Here is a 26,920-nt window from a genome sequence, read left to right as displayed (position 1 = left end):
GGCTGACATTTATCTGCTAGCCGAGCAAAAAATCTTTTGATTGGCTGTAGTCTTCCTTGGAGTGATATGAGTTGACTGATATTCCTGGGAAATTCCATTTCCATAGTTTCTTTGACCTTGGTTGGATCTACTTTGATACTCCTAGCTGAAACAATGTATCCCAATAACTTACTTGAAGTAACACCAAAGACACATTTCTTGGGATTGAGTTGAAGCTTGTACTATTCTAACCAATCAAATATATTTTCCAGTATTCCTATATGTTCCTCTGATATATGATTTGACCAATATGTCATCCACATAGTCTTCCATGAATGTATGCATCATGTCATGGAATATAGCTATCGTAACTCTCTAATATGTAGCACCTGTGATCTTTAGTCAAAAGGGCATGACGTTCCAGCAAAAAGTACCCCATGGACATGTAAAAGTTGTCTTTTCTTGATCTTCAAGTGCTATTTTAATCTAATTGTACCCAAAGAAACCACCCATTAGAGAAAACATGGAATGCCCAGCAGTTAAATCCACAATGGTATCAATGTTAGGCAAAGGAAAGTCATTCTTTGGACATGTACTATTAAGATCTTTGAAGTTTGTGCATAGTCTGATATGTTTATCTGGTTTGGAAATAGGAATGATGTTTGATACCAATTATGGATATGCAAGAGGTCTAATGAATCCTACATCTAGTAATTTCTTTAGTTCTGGTTTGACAAGAAGAGCGATATGAGGATGCATCTTCCTTAATTTTTTTTTAACTAGTTTGGCTCCTGGACTGACATTTAAGTGATGCATAATAAGCTCTGGATCCAATCCTTGCATGTCAGCATATGACCACGCAAAATTGATTTGTCATCATTTGAAGAAATTCCTATATTGTTGCATTTCTAGTTCTCATAGAGAAGTCGTTGGATGTAGAATCCTTGGTTGCTCTGTTGTCCCAATGTTAACTGCCTTTGTTGGTTCTATCAAAATGGATGACCTTTCTTGATAGTATTCAAGTAAAGTGTTAAATCTCCCATCTTTCGGTACCTCAAGGAGGTTTTCATCATTAGATGCATCCTTTCTTTTTACTTTTTCTCAGTCTAATAATGCCAGTAAATGGTTTTCAGCATTAGAGCTGATATTGTTTTCTTTATTTTCACTTTTGCGACTGGGAGATTTCACACCCACTTGACTGGAAGATGCGTTGTTGAAATTCTTGGTGAAAGTTGTTGCGGGTTCAATTGAATTAAGATATAAGGATATGGTATGGTCATTAGGAAAGGTATCGATGGCAGTATGTCTTTAATTTTCTCAGTTAATAAGTTCAGGATGGATTAGAGGTAAGGGGTCCTCAGGTTGAGATGCTTTGAGGTATTTAGGGTCATGATAGAGATTCCAAAGTTTTTGATATGCATTTCAATGTCTAGAACAATACGCTCATCAGAATGACATCTCGTAGGTAGCCCCTGATCGTCCTCAATTAAGTCCAAGTTGACTGAATGTGATTCTAATTCAAGTGAGCTTGTACCGAATGTTTTCCCCGCATACGCATGAACCACATTGATACCTACATATTATTCAAAGCAAGTTTCTTCAATTGAGTCTTCAAAATGATAGGAATCTCATTCCCATTCATTAGAATCTGTGTCACTTGCTGCTTGCAATCTGCAAATTTGTTCATATAGCATTTGATTTGTGTCTTCTATTTTTCTTGCTATATCTTTTCTTCTCTCATATTCAACTTCTTCTGGACTGAGATTGAGTTCTGTCAACCTTGCTATCATCTCTCCTTGATTTGTACCACCTTCTTATTTGATTTGGTTGGGAATTAATGCTGCTTGAGAGGTGCTATAGTTTGTTTTTCCTGTTGAGTAGAAACTTTCTTCATTTGCCATTTCCTGTTTATTTGTGCTTGTTGTTTAACATATGTTTCTTCCCTTTTAATTGCAAGTTGTTCTTGTCCTTTTTCATGTTCATTTTGTTGTGGGCTAGAAGATGCATCCTCTAGTAGATTAACTTGTCCATACCCTAAGCTGGATTTATCTGTAGCCTCTTGAATATGAGGTTGGATAGGTTCTGAGATACCTTCTTTTCTTTTTCCTACAGGACCTGTTCCAGTGTATACCATTTTCTGAAGAATGTTGAATCCTTTTCCATATTTTTTAGTGGGTACTCTAACATTGTTGATCTTTTGTTGGACTTCTTCATCCTTTTATATCCATTGTAGCACATCGTTGTCTTTTGTTTCCTCTGATAAGGTCCTAGCACTAACAAATGCTCCATCAAATATTGGAAGATGTTTCACAGTTGGTTGTTGTTTAGAGTTTGATGGTTTTTCATAGGATTTAGGAGAAAGTGGTAATTGTGATAGTGAATATTCTTTGTTCCCTCAATCTCTTAGATGCATTTGTTTTTCCATACGTGACTAAATTGAGGCAAATGATTGTTCTTTGGATTGTATGTTTGAAGATGATGCCATCCTATTATGAGGAACAATGGCCTCTTGAGCCGGTTTTAGATTACTCCAATATTGAAATGGATTTTAGTTTGTTGAGATCATGATTTCCTGCCCATTGTAGGGAAATTTTAGGAACTGATGATATGTTGATGGAATAGCTTGTATGTCATGTATCCAGGGTCGTCCCAAGAGTATGTTGTATGATAAATTGAAGTCTAGAACTTGGCATGTTGTGTCTTTCTGCAAAGGTCCCACTCTGATGGGTAATATCACAATTCCTTTAAAGGAACACTCTTCTTCATCATATGCTTTGATTGTTATCTTTTTTCAGGGATCCACTACCTCTTCAGAATATGTAGACCACAGAAAAGACTCATCATAGCAAATGTTTAAGGCAACTCCCCCATCTATTAGGACATGTTTAACGTGCATCTTGTGAATGAGGACTTCAATATGCAAGGGAGCATTATGGGGATGTTGTAAGGACATGTCATCTTCTTCAGTGAATGATAGGCAGTGAGAGGTTATGAGATGTGCCACCATGGTTAGGAATTGATCTATATCAAGATCTTTGGGCATTGTGGTATCTACTAGTGCTTTTTCAAGAATTTCTTTGTGTGCAAGTGAAAGCTTTAAAAGTTATAAGATGGATATTTGCATAGGAGTTTTTTGTAGTTTATCCACTAGACTATATTATTTTGCAGAGGATGACGTGTTATTTGTAGGACCCAACAAAACAACTTTGGCTTTGCTTCTTGTGATAGCATGAGTAGGTTCTTGATGTTGTTTTTCTTTAACCACAATCACATTTACGACATTGGCATATGAATGAGCATAGTTCACCTTTGCTTCCCCCTTACCATTATGTGTTGTTGATGATTCACCCTTCTCATAGTTCGGAAGCGGAGTTTTGAAATTTGTATGAGATTCATTTGTCGTATGTCCATCCAAAATTATCACTCTATTATCAATCAAATATTGGATGACATGTTTCCATCACTGACAATTATCTGTGTGGTGTCCCTTATTTCGATGAAAATCGCAATAATGATTATCATTCCACAAAGAGGGTTTCACTTGGGGTTCAAAGTTTCTTCCTTCTGGCAAAGTAATCAACTTGTTTGCGAGAAGTGTCTTTAATGTTGACCCAAGTGGTTCACTAATGTTTATAAATTTCTTTTGAAAGAAATTGTTGAAAGTTGATTTTTGGTGATTGTTGTTTTGTTGAGTTGTTGCTGAGCGAGTGGATAAATTGAAAACTGGTTGCTTTGGTTTCCTATTCAAATAATAGGAAAAGGATAATTAAATTTCAACAATTCATAAATTGATTTATTTTAATTAATTAGGGGATTAGAAGAAATGAATTAAATGAGGGAGGATTAATTTATCAAAGGGGACTATTGAAATGAACTTATTAAATAAATCCTTAGATATATACTAATAAGTAGATGAATGGGGAAATTCAATTAAATTGGGAAGGACAATTAATTAAATTATTGCTTATTTAATTAATTATCTTTGGACCATTTTTAGGTGTATACACTAATAATAGAAGTTTTTCAATATCTAGATGTATCTAAGACCTCTATATAATGAGGCAGTTGTAACTCATTCTCTATCAATTAGTTTAACCCTTGATCAGTTGATCAAGAATCTCTTGTTATCTCTAGAATAGTTTATTTGTTTAAACAAGGTTATTATCAAACTAGTTAAGGCTAGGTTTGACCTTTTCACACTTAGCTTAAGTTTACTTTTCTCTCTAAGTTGCACTTAAGGGTGGGGGTTGGTTAGTGTAAACAAGGTTATTATCAAACTAGTTAAGACTAGGTTTGACCTTTTCACACTTAGCTTAAGTTTAGGCTAGTTGAGCTAGTTGTCTCACCTCATGTGGTGTAGGAACGTATCCTCCCTTGTGGAGACACCTTGTGCATGCACACTTGCCACTTTCTCATACACTTCCCAAGTGAGCTACAAGTGTTCCATGATTGGAGGGTTAATCAATGGTTTTGTTCAACCATCTCACCTCCTTATCCTTGCCTACTTATGCAAGGGTTCATTCTCATAATTATTGAGCAATCTAGAGCAATCTTAATTCACTAGATTGACTTCATTCATTTATGCTTGTTGTTAATTTCTTAGATTCTAGAAAATCATTACAATAATAATTGTTAAACAAATGTTAAAGTGTAAACTCCTTTGACTCACTTGTCCCTTGTATAATGACCAAGGTATAGATGGTACATTTGTTTTAATAAATTTTAATTTATGATGTAAACCTTATCTTATACTAATTATGCACATCCACAACAACTAATCATGATCTACATTGTATGAATATTTATCTTGAGTCAAATATGATTATAGAATTAATCTTAGGTCAAATCCACAACTTAAAAGATTATTTGGATATTTTCAATGTTTACTTTTAAAATAGATCTAGTGTAACTTGATTAGCTAGTACTTATTGACTTAACATAAAATATGTTGATTTGTTTGCTATGATGTAAAAAATAAAATCCAATCTACTTTTAGGATTCTATGATCAATTAGCTATTATTCAACTACTTCATTACCTTTTAGAGAGCATTATCATTTTATCTAAGACTAGTTTCTAGTGAAAAAATTGTGTATACTTCATAGTTGCTTGTATTTTTTTGTGTCAATCTTTAATTTCAAATCCAAGGATTGACAGTGAACATCATCACTCAATAAACTCTCAAAAGTATTTTTAAATACTACCTTTTATTTAGAGGCAAATTCTTGACAATAAGATTGGTAAATTCTATACATTAAAAATTACACAATTATTTTTTTTATTTTCAAATTAATTTCATGATCATATCTTCATCATTTCAAAAACTATAATTAATGTTGTTAAATATATTTATTGATTATGTGTACATTTGATTTATTTACTCTCAATTATTTTGTTCCATTTCTTTTAAAATTGAATTTAAAATATATATATTAGTATTTAATACTTAATTATATACATTTGATTGATCAAATCTAAAAGACAAATATACAATATAAATAAAATTATATATCTTATATCTATAATTAATATTAAATAAACTATAATGTTATACAAAAACTATCTATATTAATAGTTTTAAAAATAAATACTATTAAAAAAAATTTTAAAAAAATAAAATAATTTATCTAAGCACTATTAACATTAACACACTTTGAAAAGCCTGAATACCTTCCATTGACACATCGTACTTCTCTAGTGTTGATTTCATTCTCTCCCAGTTTTCACGCAACGGTCTGTTCTTTTCATTCCATTTTTCTTCTTTCTTCCGACTTTTCATTTCGGCCATCCGCTCTTTGCCTACTTTTATATCTTCTTTCATCTCATCGGACACGTGTTTCTCTAATTCTTTCATTTCTTTCTTCAACTCATCAGACACGACTTCTTCTAATTCTTTCATTTTTTTCTTCAGCTCACACAACGATTTCTCTAATGCATCAAGTTTCTGTTCCATGGAATTGGCCAGTTTCTCTACGCTACCATTCTCACTGTTTTCATAGCTAGCCGCCTTCGTATTCATTAAATGATTTACGATCACTAGCAGTGAAGGTGCGTTTGTTTTAAGATCACCAATCTCTTTCCACTTCTGCAAAACATGGGATAAAGATACCTTTTATCATCTCTAATGTCGATACGATTTTCAAAATTAATTTCGCATAAAACATAAGTAAAATCGCAGACTAGCATACCTTTGTGACAACATTCATATTATCCTGCGATTCCCAACAAATAAAAATCCAGGTGATCAATTGTACTTGCCATCCAACCAAATTCTTCGCTTCTTTGCTTGCAGAGAAAATGTAACAGACCAATCTGTGGTAATTGAGAAGGCGCTTCCACTCGCGAGGATGTTTTCTGCAGTCTGGAGAATCTTACGGACCAATTCCATTTTGTCTTCAGTTTTTACTCGGACTGCGTAATGAAGAGCCGTTCTACCATCACGATCACGTTCTCTGAGAGGGTGTGCACCGTGCTTTAATAGAATTTCTACTGTATCTATGTATCCATTGCTTACTGCCTTATGGAGTGCTGTCTGTGCGAGGAAATCTCCTCTGCTCAAGTATTTTTGTCTGATTTTATGCCTGGAAAGGAGCTCTTCAAGAATCTGGACATTTCCTTGTGAAGCAGCAACATGCAATGGATTTAGACCGCTGCGGTCCATCAGATCATCATTTGGCCTATCTTTTTTCAAATATGCTGATAATAATTGCTTACATAGAACTTTGCCCTTGCATTTTCCTTCAACTGCATCATATAATGGGTTTCGGCCGTCTCTATCTTTGGCATATATTAGATCAGAATTAATGTTAAGAAGACCTAGGCAGAGCTCCTTATGTCCATTCAAAGCCGCATCATGGAGTACAGTCCTATCTGCTTTGTCGCGCTTGGCGATCATGGTTTTAACATCCAGAGAAAATTTTTCGCCTATTATGACATAAATAATTTTAATTGCTTTATTTTGATCATCGCACATAGCGGCCAAATGCAAAGTTGTTTTCCCATCTTCATCGGTAGCTGGCTGCTTTATTCCCTTTGTAAACAGCTTATGGACGATATTTACGGAACCAAGAATTAGAGAGTTGCGTAGGAGTTGTTCCTGATCCACTTTATTAAAATAAGCTTCTGGCTTTTTTAACTTTGATAGCAACTTCGCTGTTGATACCTAATCCATTTGGGGAAGAGCTATATCCAAATAAGCTTCTGGCTCTTCTGGCTTCAATAACAACTTCGCCGTTGTCTCATAATTCATGTTGGTAAGAGCTTTACCTAAATCAGCTTCTGGCTCTTTTGATTGTAATAACAACTTCATTGTTGACTTATGATCCATATTGGTAAGAGCTACACCTAAAGGTGTGTAGCCTCTATTGTCTTTCAAATTAAGTGATTTAGTGGCACGTGAACTTTTCAGCAGTGCGTCTATGACTTCATCAAACCTTCCATCAAGTGCGTAGTGCAGGGGTGTCATATTCCTTTCGTCTTGAGCCGTCACTGAAGCACCGTGATCAACAAGAAGTCCACAAATGCGTGCGTTTCCTTTCTCTGAAGCACTGTGAAGAGCAGTCCTCCCTCTCTTATCTACCGCATTGACAAATTCATATAGATTTTGCTCATTACAACTGCGTAGCAAAGCTCGTGCAATATCTATCCCAACATCTATATCTTTATCAAAACCTCCTTCAAATGCATAGTGCAGGGCTGTCATACCCTTTTCGTCTTGAGCAGTCGCTAAAGCACCACTACCAAGCAGCAGTTCACAGATACATGCGTTTCCTTTCTCTGAAGCTCTGTGGAGAGCAGTCCTCCATCTCACATCTGTAGCATTAACAAATTCATAAATACTTTCAGCGGGACACTTGCCTAGCAAAGCTTGTGCAATTTCTGTAGCCACATCTATATCTTTATCAATCCCTCCTTCAAATGCATAGTGCAGGGTGGTCATACCATCTTTGTCTTGAGCAGTTACCGAAGCACCACGATCAACAAGCAGTTCACAGATAACTGCCTTTCCATTCTCTGAAGCACTATGAAGAGCAGTCTTTCCGCTCTCGTCCACGGCATTTACAAACTCATATACACTTTGCTCCTCACACCTACTTAGCAAAGTTTGTGCAATCTCAATACCGACATCTATCACTTTATCAATCCGTCCTTCGAATGCATAGTGCAGGGCTGTCTTACCATTTTTGTCTTTGGCAGTCAATGAAACACCGCAATCAACAAGCAGTTGACAAATATGTGTGCTTCCTTTCAACGAAGCGAGGTGAAGAGCAGTCCTCTGTCTATTATCTGCGGCATTGACAAATTCATATTTACTTTGCTCATTACAACTGCTTAGCAAAGCTTGCGCAATCTCCTCTACCACATTTTTAACTTTACCAATCCCTTTTTTAAATGCACAGTGCAGGCCTGTCATACTATTTTTGTCTTGACGAATCACTAAAGTTCCGCTATCAAGCAGCAGTTTCAAGATACGTGTGTTTCCTATGTGTGAAGCCCAATGAAGAGCAGTCCTCCCTCGAATGTCTGCGGCATTGACAAATCCATATATACTTGCCTCATCACACCTGTTTAACAAAACTTGTGCAATCTCTATACTTCCTGCTTTTACTGCATAGTGCAGGGCTGTCATACCCTTTTCGTCCTGAGTAATCACTGAAGCGCCACGATCAGCAAGAAGTCCACATATTTGTGCATTTGCTTTCTCTGAAGCGCAGTGAAGAGCAGTCCTCCCTTTCTTATCTGCAACATTGACAAACTCATACATACTTGTGTCATCACACCTCCGTAGCAAAACTTGTGCAATCTCTATAATCCCTCCTTCAAGTGCATAGTGCAGGGCTGTCGTATCCTCTTTGTCTTTAGCAGTTACTGAAGCACCACGATCAAGAAGCTCTTCACAGATACGTTTGTTTCCTTTCTCTGAAGCGCCGTGAAGAGCTGTCCTTCCTCTATGACTTGACGCATTGACGAACTCATACATACTGTGCTCATCACATCTGCGTAGCAAAGCTTGCGCAATCTCTATTCCTACACCTTTAACTTTTTCAATCTTTCCTTCAAATGCATAATGCAGGGCTGTCATATTCTTATTGTCTTGAGCAGTCACTGAGGCACCATGACCAGTAAGCAGTTCACAGATACGTGCGTTGCCTTTTTCTGAAGCACTGTGAAGAGCAGTCCTCCCACTCTTATCAGTTGCATTGACAAACTCGTATACACTTTGCTTATCACACCTTCGTAGCAAAGTTTGTGCAATCTCTATGCCCACACCTATAACTTTATCGATCCTTCCTTCAAATGCATAGTGCAGAGCTGTCATACCCTTTTTCTCTTGAGCAATCACTGAAGCACCCTGATCAACAAGCAGTTCACAGCTACGTACGTTTCCTTTCTCTGAAGCGATGTGAAGTGCAGTTCTCCCACTCTCATCTGCGGCATTTGCAAACTCATTTATAGTTTCCTCATCGCCCCAGCATAGCAAAACTTGTGCAATCTCTGTGCCCACATCTTTAACATTATCAATCCCTCCCTCAAATGCACAGTGCAGGGCTGTCTTACCTTTCTTGTCTTGAGCATTCACTGAAGCACCGCGATCAACAAGCAGTCTACAGATACGTGCGTTTCCTTTCTCTGAAGCGCTGTGAAGAGCAGTCCTTCCTCTCTCATCTTTAGCATTGACAAAGTCATATACACTTTGGTCCTTACACATGCATAGCAAAGCTTCTGCATCCTCTGTTCCCACATCTTCGTTTCGAAATTTCGCAACTGAGTGTAAGACCGTTTTGTTTTTGTACTTACCAACTGCATGGCATCTTCCAGGCTGCGCACCGCATTGCAATAGGACGTCTACAACAGCTAATTTCTCTTCTTCTTCAATATCATAATATTTCTGCTTTGCTACAATAACTAAAAGCTTGTCTAGGACACCGTAATTACGCGTTTCATCGCTGTAATTACGCGTCTCATCATAGCACCTCCACATTGCTTTATTTTTCAGCATCTCGTTAAACTTTTGTGGGTTGTCAGCCGCCTTCTCCGCAGCATGGCGTAGAATTTTTTTGGCGCAACTGCCCTTGCAATCATGCGCAAGTGGTTCGTGTATGATATCTGTTAGGAAATCGGAGAGATGTAACAGAATGGAGGTGGCAATCATCAAGGCATTCTGACTGGTGCTTTTTGCCTGCATCTCACGTATGTCTAGAAGGCTTGTAAGAGAACAAGTTTCTACAACATAGCCCGCAAAACTGTCGCACACAAAACACCAGAATGGCTCAGCAACATCTCCCATCTTTGCAGAAACCGGAAGAAAATATTCGTCACCTTCAAAGTATGTAAACTTCCACTTAGCACTACCCATGAATTGCATGACGTCCTCTTCTTCTGTTACAATTTTAATCATCCCTGATAGCACTTCTTTGACTGAATCTTTCCCAGAATACTTCGTCTTTCCTGAATTTTCACGTGCTTTTCCTCCCTCTTCCCCAAGTCTTCTCGCTAAATGACCCATCATTTTGTTCATTTCTTCAAAATTGGCCACATCACTGATAGTATGTTTCCTCTTCTCACATCCCCGACGTTCATGGTCTCATAATTTGTCCAAGAGTTTAGCAGCCAGTAAACTACTTCATAATTCCAATCATCCACGCACAAAAATAATGCTACTTCTTTTCCTCGTTCGCTGAGAATAACGTCAACGTACGGATCACCTGAAAACACTTCTAAATTTTGTTAAAAATAAACAGAATTGTATGCACCACTTGAAAAAACGTCTTGAGTAATACTTGCACGTAATACCGTCTCTAGCTATTAGATGATGAGCTTCAAATAATATTTGCGAAAGTTTTGTTGAGTTCAAATTTAGATGTTTTATTTCCCAAAGGTATTTTTAATTTAATTTGTGTTAGGTTCATCATTATTTTTATTAGAGATGATTTCTAGTTAACTTATTGTTCACTGAATTATGCAAGTGAATCTTGATATAAATGTCATAAATATTTATTCCAATCATCTTTTGTTTAGACAATAATGACAAGTGACTATAATTGTGGTGTTGTTATTCTTGTCACTAAGATTCAAACTCCTACTAGGGTTTTACTGTTGAGTGTGCTTGTCTAGAATGAGGTCCTTTGTATATGGTCTCATCTATTCGTTGCTACAATCAAAAGCCCCCAATTTAAGAATAATAATAACCTTCTTTTATTAATGAATTAATATGTAAATGTGAGGACTGTGAATTAAATTTATAATAGGTTAATGCACTTAAGTATGAATGTTTCAATATTTCATCTACATCATTCTACTCTTTCGTGTTTCAAAATCCAAATAGTTTCTAAAAGAGTATTGATAAAAATGAAATTGAAATTGAAATGAGGATGGTTACTAATGCCCACAAATATCCACAAAGGGTAATAGGACTGAAGATAAAATCTATTATATTAGCTTTGATGAAAATACCTAAAAAATCTCTAAATAAAAAATAAAATAAACTTTATAGGAATAAAGATAAAAAATTAAGTTAGTTATGAAAGAAATCGATAGGCAATTTTGTGAGGAAAACTATGTCATACTATGCATCTGCTTAATTTTGACACCTTTTGTTCGTTGTCACTAGCATGTGAGAGACTCATTTTTTGGTGAGGTCTAGGTATGTGAAGAACTATAAGATGCATACTTCAAGCCAAAAAAATGCTTGGTTGAAATGAAGAAATAGGTTATAGTGAGCTACCATCAAAGAGGAGTAGAATGTCCTCTGGCATCAATGTTTTGAAAGGAGAGCTTCTATTAAAAAAAATTAATTCTCTTTTAAGTTTTTCAACAAAGTGGATCTTCTAAAATGAAGAACCCTACTGAAGAGAATTATTAGAACTTCTTGAAGAAGAAACATCTAACTTTGATACAATAGGAAAGGAAGAAGGAATCGGATTTACCTCCAAATAATATAGGGCATCAATGATATCCGATTAATTGGGAATCGACACCCATGCCGATTAATTCCCCCCAAAAATCATGTTTTCTCGGTCAACGTTTTTCAACGAGATTTAATGGGGAAAAAATCGCGAACCCTAAAACCCGATGATATGGCACGAAAAGCAAGAAAAAAAACCGTGAAAATGAAAAAAATGTCGTGAGAACTCCATAAATCTCGTCGCATGGCTAGGTATTTATGTTACGCGACACGAACAGCCCACCATTAGCCAAGTATTAATGCTATGCCATCACCAATTGCAAATTTAATATCCTTTTAAAAAAAAAAAAATTGCAAATGTTAGAATTTTTTTTGGAAATTGCATATTGTTGAGTTCTGTTATGAACATATTTGTGATTTTCTTTGTTTTTGAATTTCATGTTTATATACAGTATATTCATATTAACAGTTAATATACAATATTACAATATACTATTAACTGTTAACTTATTGTTAATTTAGTGATTGTATATTAACAGTATATTAATTGTTAACATGTGTTGTTATACAATATACTGTTAAGTTGTCAACTTAACAGTTAATATACAATATATATACTGTATTTACTATTAATATTAACATATATTTACAGTATATGATATATATATTGTATATGATATTTACAGTATAATAACAGTAATATTACTGTATTTTTCTAAATTTAATTATTATTGTAAATTTACTGTTAATAATTATTAGCAATAGTATTACCGTATTTTCTGTAATTTACTGTAATTTAATTCACTGTATTACGGTAATTTAATTTACTGTTATTTAAATTTAAATGTCATTCTCTCTGAAGTTATTAACATTTAATATTCAAAAAAATGAAAATTTAATATAAATGTGTTCAAGTGTCTATTTTATTTGCCTACAATATCACTGTTCTATGAAAATGCCCTAAAATATTTTTTAAAAAGTAGTTTTTGATTGTTTTTCTGCAATTTTTTACGATTTTTTTGTAAATCTGATTTTCTGCCAATTTTTTGCCGATTTTTTGAAAAAAAACCTATTATTCTGTTTTGCCGAATAATTCCCCAAACGATTATTGCTTCTTTGCTCCATACAACTATTGGAAGATAGTCCAAGAAGTGAATGGTCATTCTATTTCATCTACATGATATAAAATACCATAAAAAATTGTAATACATATTAGTCCATAAACAATTTCATTGTTGTTAAATCATGCATTATTTTATTCATAGCCACTTAACTTAGGAACAAGTCCAAGGACGTAGGGTAGTATATTTTACTCAAGGTAGTGATTCTTTATCCATTATTTAAAATATAATTAGTTCTTTTAGTTTAGACTTATAATATAATTATTGAATTTAATTATAGAATATATCATGAAAACCCATAAAATGGAGATTTAATTTAGTTCTTGATTACAACAACCCTATCCCATCAACCCTCTTTCCAATCAATATCTAGAATCCATCAATCCATGCACCCACCTCCAAATTCAAAGCTATTAATTCACCAATTAAAATCCCAACCCTTACCTACAATATTACAAATTCATAGGCATTTATCCTAAATCCAACTTGACACCTATAATCCATTGCATCCTAATAGAAACACATTACCACAATAGTCATAATGGTATTTTATCAAGATATTTATATTGAGACAAGAGGATCCTAACTATCAAAGAGAACCATCATATTTTTATATTGTATACCAATGCAAATATCCTAGCAAATAAACTTTACAAGGTAGGACACTATGAGAATATCATGACTAAATAATCTAGTTTGGATACATCATATGTTCATTTGCATGATACCTAAAGTAAAATAATTCAAGATTCACCCAAAAAAATAAAAAAATTTAAAAACAAATTTAAAAAAACATCCATAAAATAATAAATATAATTACCATCCAAAGGAAAATCCCATTTCTTATGCTGCTTTGTTCAAGTACCCTTATCAAAAATCATTCAAGGACATCATATGAAAGTTAATTATCTATGTGAATCTTACAATTGGGGTCAAGTTATTTCATCTAGTCCACCATATCCACACTACCCAAACTAATTATCTTGGATCAAAACATGTTAATCCTAATATGGTGTATTTCTTAAAAATATCTCTTTAAATAATTTGGTCAATATATACCCTCTCTGCACCATCAAATTCATCAACCATTCAATTCAACCCACCTTATCATTGTCACTAGGCTTGGTTCATCCTCAGAATGACAAATTAAATCAAACCATTGTCCAAGCAAATTCTCAACATATAGAATGTTCCCAAAAAAACTGCATCCATATGGAGGAACACAGATTCTAAAATTCCTTAGTTATAATCTTTCATCCATATAAAAACATCCATTATATGTGTTTCTTATCTTTCTATAATTATTGTATCTCAAATTAGTCCAATCAATCATATTTGGGATATGTCTTTCTCAATCCTCGCATTATTCTTTGTGATGCATCTTTTCCACATCAACAATTCTATCATCATAGAAAAATAAATCCTCATCATTAATCCTTGGGTCCCCACCCACCATCCCATCTTCCCACACACCCTTAGCTTCAACATTTCATTGGATACCAACTTGTTTTTTGTGAATGTTTTATTGCTTGTATGTAATATTACTTTGTGTTTTTTTCCTCCAGTCCTCTAGTGCTCAATCTATCACATTGTCACAGTCTCCCTCATCCTTCATATGATAGAATGCCTTAACAATGTGTCTATTGGATAACTCAAATAATTTTAATGTTTTTGTGTGTATATGCATATGCACATAATGCATCATTTTTATGATCCATTATATCATAGTACATAGCACTAAATATTAGATCAAAATAAAAGGTTTTTTCTACCATGCGAAGTTACTCTATCAAAACTTTATCCATCACCTATTTTCATAATTTATTATCATTTATTCACAATACAAATTTCATGTCATTTTCTTGTATCATATTCTTGTGAGGTTTCATCGTCCAACATGTAAATCCTAAAATCTAGAATCCTTTCATCCAATTCTCCAAGTGGCATCAATCAATATGCCCTATCCTCATCTATCATCATATCTATATACATGGCATGTACAACATAATCCCAACATGATTTCTCTCAAGTTATATTTTATTACTCTCGGCAAATATTTTTATCACCTTTATCTTTTTCGAGACCTCTTGAGCACTATTTTTTATACCATCTCTCTTGAGGGAGTATCACTTTCATCATCATCCCTAAGTAACTCAGGTAACCTCCCATCAAACCTTTACTTCACCCTACATTGTATTCTTCATGGACATGACATTTTTCCAACATTATACAAAAGAGGGGAAAAATATAGAGACCAAAATATTTCCTTAGTTTTCCTAGTCCTAATCAATCAATTACATCGGTAAGGCCAAATGCCCTTCATTCAGGGTCTTCCACACTTAATGAAATCATGGCATTATCTAATTATCCTAATTTTCCATTCCATCTCATAAATAAGTAAATAATTTTTATTTTTAACATATTTTCCATCTCAAACATGATTAAAAAAATTAATATTATTAATATCTAATTATGTCAATGTTCCATTAACCTATTCCAAGAATAAAGAGAACCTAAAAAAATTATCCTTGTGATTTGATTAAGCTCTACACCAAACCAAAGAATAAACTCCTCCTAGAAGTGTAAATGTCCCTCATTGCCCTCATTGTCACAACTACTTACTAAATTTAATAAGTCTATCCTAGCCATTTATAATCCAAAACATCTATCTCAACCCTCCATTCTCTTCCTGATCTTGGGAAAATCCTTTCAAGCATCCTCCAACATTTATCTAACCATTATATCTCAACCATCTATTGTCCTCTCAAATTTTTTATAAATTAAAGTACATCCTCATCCATTTCATATCCATCATCACTTGAGCTAAGTACATGTTGTCAAATAAAGATATGCTTAGAAAATGAACATCTACGCACTAACTAGTTATTGGAGCAAATCTTTAAAAAATGTATTCATTTGTAAAACTTGGTTTGGTTTTTGATATTTCTAACTAAAGTAAGTTAGGCTTTTGATAGTGCCCAAAACTTGGTATAGAAAAAGGAGGTTACGAAAGGGGTACCTATGACAAACAAAAGAGAATCTAAACTAGAAATATTAATTTCAAGAAAAAAATAAAACTACATAGAAAGCAAACTAACTACAACAACTATGGAAGATCAATTGAAATCAAATTTGGAACTAAAATTCACCCTAAGAGGAGCATCTTGAGAGGGAGAGACCTTTAAAGAATGACTTTTTCATTTGAAAAAAACCATCGAAGGAGCAAAACTTTTACAAATAGAAAATTTAGGAATATGGGAGGAGGCATCATTAGAATAAACCAGTAGTGGCTCCACTCAAATGAGAGGTAGTTTTTGAGGGAACAACATCATACAAGAAGGACTAAGAATCTATAACAATTGAATGATGAGGAGAGCCACTTGAAACATAGGAAGCTTGGGAAATAGAAGAAGAAACAATACCCATGGTCATCAATCCAACCAAATCACACACTTGAGACTAAGAGTTATGGATGACTGAAGGGGGAGGAGAGTTTCTCAAGTGGCAATAAGTTTGGGTACTAGAAGAAGAAGAAACATCCAGGGCCACCAAACTAATTGAAGCAAGTGGGGAGGGAGATGCCAATTCAATTGAATCGTCCAAATTATCATCTAAGTTATTAGGGAAAATTGTGAGATGGATCAGAAGAGCACTCTTCTACTAGGTAGAGGAAGACTTGAGATGAGAACCACAAAGACACATAGAGGCCACATATCCTTTAGCAAAATAGCAACTATAGATGACTTCATAATAAATCATTTAATTTCAAGGATGCTCATTCACATATAGAATACTCTCACTCAACAAAGGCTTAAATAAATAAATATCCATGAGTATACGAGCATATGAGGTACAAGAGAAGTTATTGGTATTTAGGTCCACCTTAAGAAAATAGCCTGGCGCATTACCAATAGATTCATAGGATGACATACACCAGAATTAAAGGGGGAGATAGAGAAGTCTTTCCTAAACAAAGGAAATATCAATAGATTATTATAATGAGTTAAAGGAGAGTTACCAAGGATGAATAGAGAGTGGATGAGGACTTCATTTTCAATATTTCATGATTAGGATGACATGATTTTTAGGAGAGGCAAAACTTACAACAAATAAATTATGAGCACAAGGGTAAATATCACTCTTACCTTCAATCGCAGGGCCCTAATTCTAAAACATCTATTTATGCAAGTCTGATAGAGTTGTTCATAAGTGATAGGAGCTACAAATCAATCATTTACTTTTAGAAGAAGGGATATTATTAATCACCTCCTAACTGAGAACCACCACAAGGGCTATGGAGGCAATGGGAAGGCATTTCTGGGGAGCACTTTTTATTGTCTAATGAAAACCACTAGAAGGGTTATGTAGTAGCTCAAGAGTCAAGAGAGGAAGCTTTAATTGTAAGGGGTTTACGAACCTAGGCACAACAATTGAATTATAGAATTGGTGTCTAAGAGAGCATCAACCATAGTAGGGCTAAATAATAATAGTTTTTTTTTTTCAAAATTATATCCACTTTTTTAGAAGAAAATTACATTTGAAAATTTTATTCAAAACAAAAGACCAAATTCATTTGAAAAAATTTGATAAAATTTTAATTAAAATAATTATAATAGAAATTATTCTTGATTATTGTAATTATTTTATAAAATATTTGTAATAATAATATATAAAAAAAATTGTGTTCCTTAAAAGTATAGATGCAAATATTTTAACAAAACATATTTGAATTCTTTTTGTAATTTTATTTTATTTGTCCAAAATGTTAAGTTACATGGAATACATGCTCGTGGTATGTTCTCTTGTATTTTAATCTCAACATTGTGCAATGCTTACAATAGCCACTTACCCTATAATTTTTTATGTGACAAGGATACAATTGACTAATTAATTGCCCATTTCTCATGTTTCTTGTAATCTAAAGATATTTACACTTAAACAGAAATTTTATATGATTTTCAATGTTGCTACATTCATGACATATACTTTAACATGTTCAAAATAAAATCATTTGTATATAACATAGACATTTGTCTAACTCTTTTTGACTATTGTCACATAGCACGTTAACTTACAAGGACATCTACTCTCACCTATATAGAAACAAATCATACCACACCAACATTGCTCTTCAAACCTACTTCTATGTAGCCCTTGTTTTGTTTGGAAAATAGTTTATTTTATTTAAATTCAATACCACACCAGCATTGCCCTTCCAATCTACTTCTATGTAGCCCTTGTTTTGTTTACAAAATATTTATTTTATTTAAATTCATTACATATATATTTTTTAAATTCATACCACACCACATTGCTCTTCAAACCTACTTCTATGTAGCCCTTGTTTTGTTTGGAAAATATTTTATTTTATTTAAATTCAATACCACACCACCATTGCTCTTCAAACCTACTTCTATGTATCCCTTGTTTTGTTTGGAAAATATTTTATTTTATTTAAATTCAATACCACACCAGCATTTCTCTTCCAATCTACTTCTATGTAGCCCTTGTTTTGTTTACAAAATATTTTATTTTATTTAAATTCATTATATATATATATATATATATATATATATATATATATATATATATATATATATATATATATATATATATATATATATATATATATATATATATATATATATATATATATATATATATATATATATATATATATATATATATATATATATATATATATATATATTACTTTCAAGAATATAATAAAAATTACATACTTGCATATGTCTCTTTAACAAATTTATTTATTTTTTAAATTTTTTTTAGATTGCAGGAATCAGGTATAGCAACGCCTATAAACTATAGTGTGTCACCAAACTTTTTAATGTGACCAGTGATGCTAGTGTGACATGTCCTCCGGTACCACATGGGTTGGGGGGAGACTAGACCTCATGCTTCACCACTCGAAGCTCTCAGCGATCGAGCTAGACACCCAACCCCTTTCAATAATTTTATTTATTATTCTTATTTATTTTAAATTTTAATATCATTATATTTAAAAATTAAATGTGAACAACAAATAATTTTATAGCAAGGGGACAAAGCTAGTTGGGAAAAACCTTGACTGATTAGGTGCTTGAAAACAGGGATATCATGCTCATCTCATAGATCAATCGAAGAAAGAGGCCCAATCTTTGAATACCTACTTAGGTGATAGCTCCCTTTTCTCTCCTCATGTGGATGATGAATGGATCTAGTGGTTCAACCCCTCTTGGGCCTTCTCGATAAAGACAGTCTATCACAACCTAGTTTAAGATCCTAAGGACAACTTCAATTGCTTGTGCTAGGCCATTGCTCATTGAAGAATTTTGACAATCGACAATCTAGATAGAAGGGATTTCTCATTGGTAAATAGATGTTTTTTATTCTATAAAGACCTTGAAAGCATTACCCATTTGTTCCTGCACTGTCAATTAACTAAGAATATTTGGAATGAGTTGCTTGAGGATCTTGGGATGTGCTAGACCTTCCTAAAGAATATGAAAGACTTTATTGAACAATGGTACCTCAATCCCTACACCCACCCAATTATCAAAAATCTTTGGCTTCAAATTCCCCTTTTCATGGCCTACAATTTGTGGAAGGAACAAAATAACAAGGTGTTTAGAGATGAAGCAAGGGCTAAGGTGTTATTTCACATCATAAAGAATACTTTAAGGAGAACATAAATGCGACTCAAGTGGGGAACTCTAAAGTGATGCCAAGCTTACTAGACCTAAGACTAAAGTAGAGATGGTGAATTAACCACAGTCTTCTCAGAGTGAATTGGTAAATTTTGATCTTAAGGAAAAGATGCATCTAGAATCCTCTGGATAAAGGCTAGCTAAAGTGTAATTTTGATGGTTTTTCAAAAGGAAACCCTGGTTTATCTAGTACAGGTAGTATCATAGGAGACAGCAAGGGATTTATGTTAGAAGGTTATTGTGTTAATCTGGGGAAAGGATCAAATAACAGAGTGAAGGCAATGGTTGCTTGGAAGGGTCTCTCATGCCTCCAGTTTCACAATGGATAAAATGTTATCCTTGAAGGAGATTCAAAACTTGTTGTGGATTGCTTGAAAGATAATACAAAGGCTCCTTGGGAGATAAAAGGCATAATAGAAAAATGAAAAAGACTATTGGGCCTCTTTAGAAAAATTAAAATTCAACATAATTTCAAGGAAGGAAATTGACAGTCAAATGAAGTCGCTAATTTGGGCTTAACTCATATAGACTAGTGTTTCTTTAACTATAAAGAGAGCTTAGTTGGATTAAAAAATATTCTGGCCAAGGAATGGGTTAAACCCTTCTTATGTGAATCAATCAATTACTTCAGGACTTAATGACTATGTGGCTACCTCCCCCTTACCCATTTGTAATGCACACCAATATTTTTCAAATTCAAATTTCTGGCCCGATAATGTATGAGAGGGTGACTAGGGTGTTGATAGGTTGGATGATTTGGATGATGTGTTGGATGCCAATTAGTCAAAGTAGTAATGAGTATGTCATTAATTCAATGTGCAAAGTTGAAAGTACGGTGCCTTTTCCTTCTTGCCTTATTTTAACTATGAAAGAGAAATTATTCATTGGAAAGGCGACAAGCTAGCTTCTCAATGTGGCATAATTTCCCATAATGTGACAATGAAATCTATCAAGCCAAAGATAGCCTTTTTAATATATATCTTTTAACGAATAAGGAAGGTTCTAAAATTTGTAGTTTGTTTCTCAGTCGCTTTCAAACTTTCAGTTTTTGCACTATGGGGAATTCTACCAATATGGGTGACCCTCTAAAGAGAACAAAGCCAAAAAGTTACAAAGAGGTCTAGAAGAATGAAGAGGTTTCAGATCTCTTTCATAGAGCGAGCATTACTTCCTTCTTTTTGGCCATGAAAGTCTACAACATGGCTTTATCAGTGAGATTCTACAATTCCTGGCAGAATGGCGAGGTTTCTGTTGGTTGTATCTCCTTTGTTGTGTCACCTGAGCTCATTGTTGAGCTTACTGGATTGCAGAATGAAGAAGAGAAAGTGGAATGAAGAAGTTGTGGAGATTACAAACCCTACATGAAGAATTTCTTTAAGAAAGGTGAGCAACCAGTGGTGGTTCAAAATGGGGGTGGTCGTTATGTTATCCCTAAGCCCTATCCTATTATTAGCTACTTTTTAATGAAATGTTTCACTTTGGAGGTTCACTATACTTCTGTGAATCCTACCATTTTTCTATTTTGAATCATATCAAGCATGTTGATAGGATTAATTTACCCTATTATCTTTTTACTTCTCTGGAGTCTAGCATTGCTAATGGTGCAAATCCTTTGCTGCACCAAGGGCTCATCTATATCAGGCAAAATTATGCCTTTGACCACTCCCCTAATCACAACCATTTACTCTCCCTACCTAGTAAATCTAAACCTGAGGAAGAAATTTTTGGGTCCTTTGTAAAAATTGAGTTAATTTAGACCGATCCCATGTGCTCGCCTGATAGTACTCCTATGGCCAAATCTAAGGGAAAGAAAACCACAAAGGAACATGAAATAGAAACCTTGAGGTTTCTCTTCTCAAAATTAACCCTAATAAGAGGAAATTTGAAACCCTTGAGAAAAGACCTATTAAAGCTAGAAAGATTGACAAAGACTCTTTCAAGAAAAGCATTACTATTGACCTTGACCTACAGGACTCAAAGAAGGATGAGGAGAGGTTGAATGAAAGAGAGAAATAGGAAATTAGCTCTAGAGACAAAAGGTCTGCTCGGCTATTGGCCAAGGATAAAAAGGTTCAAATTGAACCTAAAGTGCCTAGCTATGAATTTGTGGAAGAATTCAAACTTGAGGAGGATGATGAATCTTCAAATGAGGATACAAATGATGAGGAATGTAATGTAGAAGAGGATGAATAGCAGGAGCAATATAAGGAGGAGATGGAAGCAAGGAGTTATTCCTCAAAGGATAGGGATGATTCTAAGAAGGCTCCCCTGCCTCTAAATTCCCAGGATGATATTGATATGGTGCCCTTCTCTTAGGAGATGCTTCTTGATGTGGACAAGGACAACAATAAGAAGCTACAAAATCAAATTATGGAGCTGCAAGTGAGGATTATGAACCTGGAAGCAAAAATTGAAGACTATAGGCAATGATACAACCAAATAGGTGACTCTTTTTTCTCTATGTGTGCCATCAGTGATGGCATTACCGGTAAGGTGGCAATGGGGTTCATTTTTGGACAAAGCAGGATGAAAAATAAGGCCAAGAAGCTATTAAAGTAGGGGAAACTAGACAAGCAAAATGAAAAGGAGATCACAATAGTGGAGATCTGGTATGAACAAGTGCAAAGGCTAAAGTGTAATTGCAATCTTATCAAGAATGATTGAGCAATTTGGTCTATGTTTTTGGTCTTTGATTATCCTTAGTATAGTGAGTAGTAGGTATTTTATGCATCACTTAAGGAATTGTCTTGCATGCTCTAAGCATCAAACTCTTATTACCATTGGTTATATTGTTAAGGTTTTAAACTTTTTATATCATCTTACTACTAGCATATGTTAGGTAGATGGTGGTTAGCTCAAGCTAGTATGTTTAGTTACATGAACATGATGATTTTTTACTATTTTTTAGGGAGGTTGGATTGTGTGCTTATGTTGGTTGTTTGAGGTGAGACCATATGTCCTTGCTCTCTGATTATGCTATGTTGTAGGATTCAAAGCATTCTTTCTACTAACTTGATAATAATAATAAAAATTTGTCTCTTTTAGACATTTTCTTCCTACAACTATAGATTAGGCCTCAAAGTAACTATTTAGTGTTAGAAATAGATTTTCCAATTAACAAATAGTGATCTTTTCTATAAAAGACCTTAGTGTGTCTGCCTTGTGAAGGAAATTTATTGGTGTTTGTCACCTTAAACCTAATAACTTTATATATTATACTCCAATAAATCATAGTTCTCAACAATAGGTCTTTGTTCACTTTTACAAATTATGGATTAGGATAATTATAAAAGGTTCTTTATTATTCCCAGCACATATTTTAATTGAAGATTCATGTGTTGAATTTTGAGTAAGATATAGACTTATGTAATAAGTATGAATGTAGTAGATGGCTTAGTTTTCACCAATCAAACTATAATCAAACCTTTCCAAAAAAATAAACTTTTTATTTTACTAGACCTAAGCACTTATTTGTCATTTATACATCTAGAGTCTAGTTACAAAGCAGGATAAGAAACTACATGTAATTTCTACAATTGTCTAAAGAAATTTTCTCCTAAAAAAATGAAATGAATTATTCAAGGGGAAGGATTATTTTGAAGTATTCTTTCCATCAAAATTTTATTTCATTTCCAAAAGATCTTGGATAACTATCATTTTAGCTTTTGAAATAATTTAATGATAAAATTAAATTAGAATGAAATTTCAAATACAAGATATACAAATAGACATAATAAATAATAGATAGGTAAAAAAATATTAACTTCTTTCCAAATACAAACATACAAATTATTAATAATACAAGTATTTATTATTAATTACTTTCTAAAATATATATTAATATTTAATTAAATTTTGAATTAATTTGTTAGTATAATTAAATTAATATTATTTATTTTTCCTGCTTTACCAAACTGAACTATATCAATATAGGAAAAATTCTTATTGTTATGCATCCTTGATCTAGGTAATAATTGTGTTCTATTATTTTAGAAATTAGTGGCTTAACAATTAACTAATAATTTTAAAAAAACCAGATGCATGTTTTCATAGAAATTTAGTCTTAAAGAAAGAAAGAGTACCAGAAATTTCAGTTTGAATGAGAAGCATGCACCCCAGACACCCTTTGAAGTTATTTCCCATTTCATAATTATAACCCAGACCAGTCATCCAACCATCCAGCAGACGCACTCTGTCCCATCTTTTTAAAAGATTTTTCTTCTTGATCGTCCCCAGTCCATTCTTAGCTTCCTCATAAGTTGCCAGGCGCCAACCATTTGGAGTACTATGATAACTCCTTTGAACCTTCTTGAAAGCCCTACCTACTTTCTCCAAAGACTCGGCAGTTCCCAGGTCACCTTGCTTTGCTGGATCAAAATCCATCTGAGAGCTAAACGTTGAAATTGTAGGAACCAAAAAGAAAAATTAAGATAAAATACACGTAAAGAGAAACAAATCCAACTTTGTTGTAATACAAACAGCAACAGCATATTCTTCTCATATTGGAACCCTCCTCCTACTCCTACCACCCCGTTCTTCTGAAATCTAGTACCACTGTACAGGGAAAATACAAAAATCTCAAAACCGTTGCAGATTCCTTGTGATGATACTGTTCCTTTATTTTGTACGTGCGTGTAGATCTTAGGTTCAAGTCGCACACTATACCAAAAGTAAGCTTTCTCAATCTAACAAACGCTACAGGAAGTAAGCAATGGCTCTAATGGAGCTAGAAAAGAAATAGGAGAGCTCCGCCATCAAAGCACACAAATACTTTTCTAAAATATATTCTTCTTTTCTCCTCATGTACCCGTCAAACATCTTATAAATTACTTCTTTTTCCTGCTTTTCATTTTCTTTTTAAATCGATTTACGACTCTTATAACATCACGGTCTACTTTAGTATATTAATTCTTCTTATATGTTCTTTTCATTTGCCTAAGGGTTCGAAAGTCAAATTTAAGCTGGAAGCCCCTGTATAGAAAAACAGAATCCCAAAAAATGCTTCATCACAAAAACTTGTCCATCCCCACCCTCGATCTTACAATAGGCGAGCGTTAAACATGTATTTTAGGCGCACAGTTATGTTTACTCAAATCTTTGTGCAACACATAACTATTTTTCCTCACTGTAACTGACTATTCAGATTTACCTTTACATAATCTCGCAAAGGAAACGAATAGAAACCTAATTTCTCACGAAAGAAAATCTTATTTTGCCACAAAAAACGTATAGAAACCAAAAACTAGAGAAATATAAAGAACAAACAAAAAAAACACATCTTTGAATTTGTCACTGCAAACTGAAAGTGAACACATTTACACAGCAGCAGCCATTACAGACTTAAAAAAACACAAGGGAATATAAATTATAGGTTCGCTTATATGGAAATTATTACAGACTTAAGAAAGCATGCAGATCTCACACGACTTCTTGCGAAGAGGAATTTTCAATGCTGACGGATGACAAAAACGGTGGAAACGAATTTTTCAGCGTGACTTTCCCGCACGCACGGCATCAGATTTTTCTGGCTGAGCGTGAGACATTTCCAGTGATACAAACCTATCGGCTAAAAATAAAACCTCTAAACGCAAGACTTAATAGTTAATTAATAGTTAAATATTAAATACGTCTGACAATTTTCTGCACTGTGGAAGAACGGTAAATGGGGTTACAATTGGATTGCAATTTTGACGGGCCCACATTAAGTGTCCAACCCTAGACTGTACATAGATAGTGAGAAACTCGGTTTCATGAAAAATAGCTTAAACAAAACAAATAAAAGAATGAAACCCCTAGGAAAGCGGAATATCCTCTCTCAAATATGGTTCATTGTTTTTCTTGCAGCTTTTGTTGCATCTGTAGTTGTAGTCTCTGCTGGTCCGTTTTGCAGTTGTTTATTTGCAGTTGTTTTTTAATTGAATTAAGAGAATAAAATTATAAAGCTGCAACAGCAGAAAAAAACTCACGTTACAGAGCTGCAATAACAGCAGATAGTTTTAACTGGTCTATTCTTTAGTCTCATAGCTGCTAGTTATTTCATGCAGTAACAGAGCTGCAATAACAGAAAATAGTTTTCACTGGTCTATTCTTTAATCTCACAGTTGCTAGTTATTTCATGCAGTTTTTACAGCAGATACTTTGTAGTCTCCATTTATTCGGTAAAAAAGAAACTTCAAGTGTCTCGTTTTTATTTGCGTTTGTCAAGAGTATAGTGAAATTACACTACATTAGTTGTATAATATTATTCCTATACCGTTCATGTCAACAAACTCAACGCTTGGAAGAAGTCTTTTTGTAGTCATTCTTGGACCTCTGCCATCAATGACGGACGGAACCTCGGCATAACAACACACAATTCATTTTGGACAATAATCCCATGGCGATTAAAACAAGATATCTGAGATGTCTTAAAGAATGTAGTAATTGCTACTTAAAAAAGGTATTACAAGACGAGCTTTTGAAATCTACTGTTCATAGCAAGATTGACGCTCATACCACTTTACAAGCTTAATCGCTTCCGATTCAAAACCCAGATAACCTTTTTGTGAAAATATGTAATCACAAACGCGTGTAGGCTAAAATAAATCTAATACAAATCAAATAGACAAAGGAATAGCCTCCGAAACTTCATAATAGAGTAGGATTCACTGATAGACAGTAAATAAAACAGATTCACGAATATGCATTTACCTGAATTCAAGCTTACTGCATCTGAATCCCTTCCAGCCGATCGAACGCTACCATCACATTCCCAGTGTTGGCAACTGAAAGCTTACGATGCTAAACTTCTCGGGTCTAGAGAACTATGTATAAGACTGCACACATTATGGCACTAGCTAGGTAGGTAGACAGTACCATAAAATATTACTCACGTTGTTGAGAGTTGTTCAAATGTCGCTGTCGATCCTTCTATGAAATGAACGGGTTAATTGATAGACTGTAAATAAAACAGATTCACGAATATGCATTTACCTGAATTCAAGCTTACTGCATCTGAATCCCCTTCCAGCCGACCGAACGCTTTCATCACATTCCCAGTGTTGGCAACAGAAAGCTTACGATGCTAAACTTCTCGGGGCTAGAGAACTATGTATAAAACTGCACACTTTATGGCACTAGCTAGGTAGGTAGACAGTACCATAAAATATTACTCACGTTGTTGAGAGTTGTTCAAATGTCGCTGTCGATCCTTCTATGAAATGAACGGGT

The 26,920-nt window shown here is 34.1% G+C and overlaps 2 protein-coding genes across 2 annotated transcripts; both read right to left on the bottom strand.

The window, feature by feature from the left end:
* Positions 1-6,222: 6,222 nt before the first annotated feature.
* Positions 6,223-6,951, bottom strand: LOC131053453 (uncharacterized). Its single transcript, XM_057988062.1, has one exon. The coding sequence runs from the start codon at positions 6,949-6,951 to the stop codon at positions 6,223-6,225; it is 729 nt and encodes a 242-aa protein (XP_057844045.1).
* Positions 6,952-7,140: 189 nt separating this feature from the next.
* Positions 7,141-10,485, bottom strand: LOC131053454 (uncharacterized). The gene has a single exon (XM_057988063.2). The coding sequence runs from the start codon at positions 10,483-10,485 to the stop codon at positions 7,141-7,143; it is 3,345 nt and encodes a 1,114-aa protein (XP_057844046.2).
* Positions 10,486-26,920: the final 16,435 nt, after the last annotated feature.

This window comes from Cryptomeria japonica, chromosome 4, assembly GCF_030272615.1.
Source record: "Cryptomeria japonica chromosome 4, Sugi_1.0, whole genome shotgun sequence".
Taxonomy (NCBI): domain Eukaryota; kingdom Viridiplantae; phylum Streptophyta; class Pinopsida; order Cupressales; family Cupressaceae; genus Cryptomeria; species Cryptomeria japonica.
The sequence above is the reverse complement of the archived record's forward strand: the minus strand, read 5'-3'. Positions and strand labels throughout refer to the sequence as shown.

What these genes read in the sequence shown, in the direction of transcription:
- LOC131053453 (XM_057988062.1), bottom strand. Translation starts at nt 6,951, where the DNA reads ATGTGCGATGATCAAAATAAAGCAATTAAAATTATTTATGTCATAATA.
- LOC131053454 (XM_057988063.2), bottom strand. Translation starts at nt 10,485, where the DNA reads ATGGGTCATTTAGCGAGAAGACTTGGGGAAGAGGGAGGAAAAGCACGT.